Source organism: Hyalella azteca, unplaced genomic scaffold (assembly GCF_000764305.2).
Source record: "Hyalella azteca isolate HAZT.00-mixed unplaced genomic scaffold, Hazt_2.0.2 contig1444, whole genome shotgun sequence".
Taxonomy (NCBI): domain Eukaryota; kingdom Metazoa; phylum Arthropoda; class Malacostraca; order Amphipoda; family Hyalellidae; genus Hyalella; species Hyalella azteca.
Window position 1 is genome coordinate 26,333 of NW_025931762.1, and position 8,206 is coordinate 34,538.

The window sequence follows — 8,206 nt, forward strand, 5'->3', positions numbered from 1 at the left end:
CCTCACCGCTACGGGCGCTCGTCGGCTGTTCGAGGAGCTCCCCCAAATCCGGGAGGTATACCACGACCCTGGCGCGGCGCACCTGACGTCAGCTGGCAGTGCACCTGATCTCACCTTCATCGAGTTGTCAACGAACAACATCATTCAATGGCTGTAAAATGCTGCGGCGTGGTAGTAGGTATGTCACGGCAGGAATCTAACACAGTATATATGATGCATTTGTGCAATATTCACCTCGAGTATTGAAGGCTTGAAGGGAGAAATATGGAAGCAAGAATCGCCGGGTCTTTCCAAACGGGAGGGACAGCGCAGAAATGTATTGAAACGATGTGAGTTAGAGCAGCTTTTTGCTGATGATTTCAAGCGTGAATTCAATTTTTTTAGATTTCCTTTTGAAAAAACTTAGTTTAGAAATTAAATATTTTGTAAAATTTTATGATTATTTTAGGAAATGGTTAAGAAATGGAAGAAAAAATCACGTGAAAAAAATGAGAAATTGAATGGTAAATAATTACACAAATGTTTACTTTAGTATAAATGAGTCCCACAAATATGCATCATATTTCTAAGTACCACTAATATAAAAAAAATCTGCAATTATAGTATGACAATTGATAATAAATGTGTTTTTTTAAATAGCCTCAAATGACAATTAGCAAAAATATTGGAAAAACAAGGTTGATGGAGGATAATCAACAGGGCAGTTGAACTATTAGTATTTTTCAATATACGGCATCTATGTCTATTTTCTTTCTTATTTAAAAGAATCTCAAAACACTGAACTTCGAACTTCAAAGTGGAAGAATTTTTTCATTCAATGAGATGTTCAAGAGTTTTTTTTCAAATACCGATATGATATTACTTAGATCCATGTTTAACATTCGTTATTCAAATTTGAATGCCTAGTAAAGAACTTGTTAGTGTGCACAATCTTTGAACCAACATTTGCTGCCAAGTTTCTTCTAATGGTTTATACTAGAGATAAAATACTAGAAGTATGTATTATAAATGTATGAATAAAGTAAATTAATTGTCTGAAAGGCTTACAAAAGCCCCAACAATGTCTGCATGGTATAAGTGACTTAATGAAGCGGAAGGAATCAATACAATAGTAAAAATAAATTCCTGAAGTTCTTTTTCCATCAAAAATTTCAGTCTATTTATTTCTAAAAATTGTGTTCTACTTCTCAGGTTTTTTGTGCGGTTGATGGATCACCAATTCCCAGCCAAGATAATTTGAGGCCTGACCTGCTCCTCAAGACATTATCACTGGCGGCCATGCGGTGATATGCAGAGAAAATGTCGAGGAAATACTTTGCAAAATCATTTTATTCATACGGATTATTGCATCTTGTCAGGTCTATTGTGTTTTGCGTCTTTTATAATATAATAATAGCACAATAGTTATTTTTATTTACGGACGAGGATATGGTTGATACAACATTATAATGTCATCGAAAATTCTCATTGTAACTTGAGACAAATTTCAACAGTGATAACATTTTATCCTGTTTAAGTGATACACCCTGGGGCCACCTGCCCATTCGATTGAGACTTCACGAATGATTAAATTAAATTAATGAAAGAAATAAATATTCACTTTTAAATTCAATTATTGAACACACCGCATGTTTTCCTATTCTATTAACCATGTCAGCGTTAGGCCTCCAAATCGCGCCGCATCAAGGGTTTGTGAAGTGAAGAGTTTGTTGTTATTGACTTGAAGCGCCAGTCGCGTCGTGCCCTCGAAATCTTCGTATCCTTGCTACCAAAATACACGTTTGACTTCCACGTCAGGTTGGCCAAAACTGATTTTGGAGCAATCGTGCGTTAGAATATATTTGAAATTTTCTGGAATTACAAATTGTTAATATTTGCAGTATATCAATATCTCTACTAAAATTATAATTATATACACAGACTGACACTAGTTGAATGAGTAAGCCATAGCTGAAGCCAGATTGTTGTATGAACTACGCGGCAGCATCTTTACTCATTCGATTTAGAAAAAAGGAATTCAATGAGGACAGAATGTTGTAAAAAATATATTGATTAAGATACCAATATCTCTGGCAACGTAAGCGGAACCTGAAGACATGAATAACACAGAAAATCGAGTTTGGTCAATGGAATTAAAAAGAAAGTTAAACTGTTTTACGCAAAGCTTTCACAAACGAAGAATTTAGAAAACTTTGCTTGGTAGCTATGATATTGAATGAAATAATAATTTCGATAAACGCAATTTTGGTTCCTATCTATTTGCAAATTTTTAGGGAAAACGTATGATTATTTCTTAGGAGTAAAATAAATTTTATAACTGTAAACCCCGAAGGAATTGGGAAACATGACAGATTTTTATCGCCTAACAATCTTCTTTCCTCATAAAGTCGCCCTCGTATCAAATCTGAAATTTTTACTATTGTATGTTTGAATGACTTTGCAATTCATTCGAAGCCTTACATTGTAACTAGCTTATATGAATGGTATACCACTACCTTAATAAACATTTTTCAGCTCCTACACCATTTCTTTCATTTAGATAGAACCTGAGAACATTTTCCTTCTAGTAATAGGATTTTTTCACCAATCTTGAGCAGGTTAAATCACTTTAGTTAGGAAGTTAAACAAGCTTTAAGTGCAAATTTTAGGTATTGCGTAGAGCCAAAGCAAAAAATGTGAGCAAAACGGGTTACCCTGCAGGAGAGAACTAGAGCGAGAATGAGTCCGTGATCCTTAGCGCGTGGCAACGTAAATAAGTAATTAAAGAAAAAATAAATGATATTTCATTCAAAGAAAACAGGATATTTAACAATTTGGGATAAAGTTATCTAACACTCTCATCATTACGTTTACTCTCGCATGCCGGATTATATTACTATAATTAGGCAAAATCCGTTCAGCTTACAGCACCCAGAATGCGGCGCAGTTTCGTCCAGCCAATCTTCATCTTTTTCGTCGGATGGAAGTTTGAAATTTACACACATTAATTAAAGGTTTACACTATCACTTCTCACAATAACGTGAATGATGGATCACAACATGAGTGTTGACCTCTTCTTCAGCTGCCCCCTTCATCCTGATGGCCCACCGAGTAGCATGGATACGACGACGCCTCTCATCAGCTGATCCTCCTGCATCACAGAGAATAGAAAGGACATGTAAAGATAGATCCTTGTAATGCAAACATTCCAGAGTAACTCGCATGGAAAATATGTTCATGAATAAAGAAGTGTAATAACAATTACATGTAAAGATAGATCCTAGTAATGCAAACATTCCAGAGTAACTCGCATGGAAAATATGTTCATGAATAAAGAAGTGTAATAACAATTACATGTAAAGATAGATCCTTGTAATGCAAACATTCCAGAGTAACTCGCATGGAAAATATGTTCATGAATAAAGAAGTGTAATAACAATTGCATGTAAAGATAGATCCTTGTAATGCAAACATTCCAGAGTAACTCGCATGGAAAATATGTTCATGAATAAAGAAGTGTAATAACAATTGGTTGCATGGCCTTGCCGTGGCCACTTGAGCTATGGTCGTAATCTCATCAGTTCATGTTATCGGCTTGATTATCTCATGACAATCAAAACATCTCTCTCGCTCGCTTGACGAAGCAGTTGCAGTTCTTGACAGAGTTGGGTGAAGGCAGAAAGCAGTAGATGTGTTGTATTTTATGCAAATAAAACAATCATTAACATTGAAAGGACAAAAAGTTCCAATGAAACGAAAATTCATTTCTGTACGAATAAAAGTTCAAGTACATGGTGCATTTGTCACAGTGACTCTAATTGAGCGACTGAAGGAGGAAATTTAACTGAAGACAAGCTATGTCGATCACCTCTTGATAAATTTACACTCCGGTATATTTCGCTTCTGAGGACCAAATCAGGAAAATTTTTTTCATCTCTATCATGCAGCAATAACTTCTAACAAAATTATGAAGGATATTTATGAAAGATGCACTAGACTAAAAGATTAATGTAAGACTTCATCCTGTTTCCCTGTTTCATTTCTAGAAGCAATCCTAATTGAGTTACTTGGTGCTGATAGGGCTTAGAAATGAGTTTTAAGTTTACACAAAATGAACCTATATTGGAAGAAGGAATACCGCCGCGAGTAATAAGTTGTTAAGATAACAATTAGATTAGCAATCGCGAGCAATGCATCATCAACATGGAGGAGAAATAAAGGGGAATAGCTAGAATTAAGATGAATTTCCTCAAATTCATAGAGAATTTACCTTCAGTATTTGCTAGCCGTATTCAACCTAGTCTCATTTTAGCGGAACTGCATCTTCAAAGCGTAATAAGTTGTTTAAGCGTATATACGAGAAAAATAAACGAAGTTTGTGAAAAAATCATACACATGTCATTAGACAGAAAAAAATTCCTATGAAAATGAAGTCCTAGCATAATTAGCAGCGTAATATTATCAGTCCCGTACCTTGAGATATCGACGCTATCAAACCTCTGCGTGTCACCGAACCAGAAATTACCGGTGATTTTCCCTGAAGCAGATCTCAGCGGCTTAATAGCGCTGCTGCAGTTCTTCATTGCGGTGCTCACGTGTATCAGGCATGTGTTTACGTGGCATTTGAAGGAAATTCGAAATTTGTGTTCAATTCGTGTTATTTTTGTGATCAAAACTCTATATTCCCAATTTAAAATCTTCATTATTGGTAATTCGTTGATTTTTAATTTGTCACTCATTCATATTTAACATATTCAAAGGCAATGAGGTAAACTGCCATTTTCTAAAACACCCGTAACATAAGGCAGCATTTTATCAGTTATTGGGCGCTGTCGCTTACAAAACTGTATAATCGGAGTTCACTCACATAAATGAATGCGTCATATTGACCAAAAAGTGACACACTTTCTGCAGGTAGCACTGATACATCCTTTAGCCAGGAAAACTGAGTCAAGAAGGCCCACACAAGGGCAAGAAGTGCATCACTATTTGGACAAAGCCTGTCGATTTCTCTGAGTGTTCCTGATAAGGTCCTCCAGATAACGTCACCTCACAAGTAACATCAGATACTTGCATGTCAGACGCAAGGGAAGGGAAGGAGATTGACATGAAGGGAAGTAAATTCAATCTATAAAGGACGGCAAATAAGTATTTTCTTGTTTAAATCCACAAAAAAAGTTCACTTATATAAGGCAATGTAAATTGTTTTTAGAGATATTTTCGCATCGTTTATACCCCTACTCGATTTCAGAAATTAGAAATTTAAACACGAAATTCTTCATGTAATTTTTCAAGGAAGTGCGCGTAGAAGAATCAGCGCTCGTAGCGCCGACATGAATGTGCGCTTTCAGTGATATTCATGACCAAAATACTTATTTCCTCATATGAATGCTGAAACGCTGTGGGAAACCTCTCTTCAGTAACTAATTGGAAATATGAATTATTGGGAAGATGCGTGATGATGTCCAAAATCGATGCTTCAGCTACCGTTCATACAACCGTTTTGTCACGCGTTATCAATGATTGTTCAAAATTTTCAATTCCTGTCTAAATTTTATGGAATGAAAAATTTGAACGAGTACAGGAGATTTAGCTTGTAGACAGTACAAGTTTCAGTAGTTTATACTACTTCTACATCCATGTAGCACCACTTTTCAATGTTGACAGGCAAAATCAAGTCAAGAAAAGTATGAGTTTATTTAAGTGTTTCCATCTCTCACCTGATTTAGGATTAAGGAAGGCTTCAATAGACTTTATTTGCGCAGTAGCATTATATCTTCCATTTAAATTCGAGTGAAAAGAGTTGCCTTTTCTTAGAGGAAAGAAGTGATGTCGACAAAAAAGATTATTAGCCTAACAGATGCTTGATCACTAACTATCACTCAGGAGCTTTGTGTGAAGCGTACCCATATTTCTGTTGGACGACACTCAATAATAGTTGCGTGAAACTTTTGAACTCTTCACAAGATGGCAAGTACGACGATAGAGTGCGACGTTTGTAACGAGAACTTCGACTCGGGCAACCACAAGCCGCTTTGCCTGAGCTGCGGCCACACGTTTTGCTTCTCATGCATTTCAAATTTATCAAGACTCCCTGAAACCAAAAATTGCCCAAAATGTAGGAAACCATTTTCCCAACGAATTGATGAAATGATGGTCAACTACGCATTGATTCCTTCAGAAAACACGGCTCGCCCACATGCCCCGAGCTCGCTGTCAGAGGCACCGTGCCTCCATCAAGGGAAGGCGCTGGATTTCCTGTGTATGGACTGCATGGAACTCGTGTGCTTCACGTGCGCCAGGGGCACGCACGTCACGCACAAAATTGAGTTTATTGACGACCTGACGCAGGAGAATCAAGCTGTTTTGAACTCATGGACGAAAATACGGTCAACAATGCGCGACAACCTGGAGCGCGTGAATAACTTAGTCACCGTATCAGACGATATTTTGAGTTTGATGGATGAAATCCTCGACCTGAGGACTGAATTTCAGGGATGGAAGGATTCGCTGCTGGCCCAGAAACTGTCGACAGAGCAAGACCTCCAAGCTTGGGATGCCCCGGCCAGCGGTGTGATTGAGAACAAGCGACATGAATGCAAGGAAATGCTTCGACGTCTGAAATTGAAACCTCCAGAAAACATGTATACAGCAGAGATCAGAGCGAGGCTGTCTGCAGCTTTGAAGAAATATGATTCGTTACAGGTGAGACGGATGGTTATGAGTTGGAGTAGAAGTCAGCACCGATTGAAACTACAAAGCAGGTTTCGAGCAGGATCGGTCATATTCACCGCATACCGGCAGGTTAGGAGCAAAATTTTACCGCCAATTAGAACGATATAATATTAATCCATAAATGGATGATATTACTAAAAAATGAGAGGAGAAGGGTAAAGCGGGATAATCATAGCGTTTATCTGCCTTGCAAACGCTTTTTACATTATTTCACTTTTTCTACAATGCCAACCCATTCATGTTACTGAACAACCAATATTGCATAGAGAATATTTCTCTCGCCTCGCCTAAATAAATTACAATACGGAAAACTTTCCGTGTAATTTTCAGACATATGAGCTTGCAACGTATGAGGACGGTGTGCCTTGGACAGTCACAAGCCGTGCTGAAGGAGAGCGAGCAGTCGCCAGCCTGGCCAACAACATCAAGCCCAGTCGCCTCGTGGTGCTGTCCACCCACACCCGCCCCATCCCAGGGCTAGGGGAGCTGCTGTCCTGCCTCGCCGCCCATCACGCCGGCGACATCAGCCTGCTGCCCCTGGACTCCTTCTGGAGGCCGGCAGGACAGTCGGATGGATGCATGGGATACATTATCGACAAATTTAGGTACATTGGCCAAGAGTTTAACAATTCGCAAAAATAATCGCAATATGAACGAGTGAAAATATTTATAAAAAGTCAACTTCTTATAAACATTCACACTGTCATAATAGGCGATTGTTGCAAGGAGGCTGGGGTGAGGAACCTTTTCTCAGGAATATATGTGATGTATGATCATCAAATTAGTAAAATATAAATGAATAAAAAGTATATATAATTTAAAAAAAAACATAAAAAAGTGATAGGACGCAAAAGGATTGTGACCTCCAAGAACCAGTTCAAATAATCACTTGTTCCTTTTCTTTTATTGACAATATGTTCAAATTTAACAATAACCTGTTAAACTTGAAAATGTAACTTTCAAATGCATCTGCATCCAATTGTGGGGACCAATTGGTTTATAATCACTTAATGCAGTGAAAACAAAATTTAGAGCGTCTTAAAAGCTTATCGTTCATGAATGGAGTGAAATATCTCATGGCATAAGGATAAGTACAAAGTAAATGAACAATGTAGAGAAATTTTATCCGTGCTCATGCCACATGTGTATTCAAATTGATGTTTTTTCATAGACATCTTCACATTTAATTATAACGTATGCGCTAGTTATAAAATTGATAAGTTTACTAAATAGTGCAATAGTTGTTTCTTCTATATTCATGTCTTGAGTCACCGCTGACGTGATCTCGCTTTGGCTTGCATAGTAACTTTTATGGACCTTTAAAATGAACATTGAATTTTGTGTAACTCATGTTTTGTCTGCGGGTAGTCGCGTGTGAGCATTTAACAGAAGCTTTCCCATGTTGGTGGTTGGAACGCAATTAACGTTTCTAGCTCCAATGCAAGTTAAAATTTTAAAGTTCCAAGCTCATAAGTCTAGACGTGTAATGAA

General features: G+C 37.5%; 1 protein-coding gene across 1 annotated transcript; it reads left to right on the plus strand.

Moving 5' to 3' along the window:
• The first annotated feature begins 5,672 nt into the window (after positions 1 to 5,672).
• Positions 5,673 to 7,196, plus strand: LOC108672616 (tripartite motif-containing protein 10-like). The gene is made up of 3 exons (XM_018160318.2): positions 5,673 to 6,685; positions 7,046 to 7,159; positions 7,191 to 7,196. Exons 1-3 carry the CDS (start codon positions 5,948 to 5,950, stop codon positions 7,194 to 7,196), a joined length of 858 nt encoding a protein of 285 aa, XP_018015807.1. The 5' UTR covers positions 5,673 to 5,947.
• Positions 7,197 to 8,206: the final 1,010 nt, after the last annotated feature.

Coding starts and splice junctions, on each gene's coding strand:
- LOC108672616 (XM_018160318.2), top strand. CDS start 5,948: ATGGCAAGTACGACGATAGAGTGCGACGTTTGTAACGAGAACTTCGAC. Junction 6,686..7,045: donor AGAAATATGATTCGTTACAG/GTGAGACGGATG, acceptor TGTAATTTTCAG/ACATATGAGCTTGCAACGTA.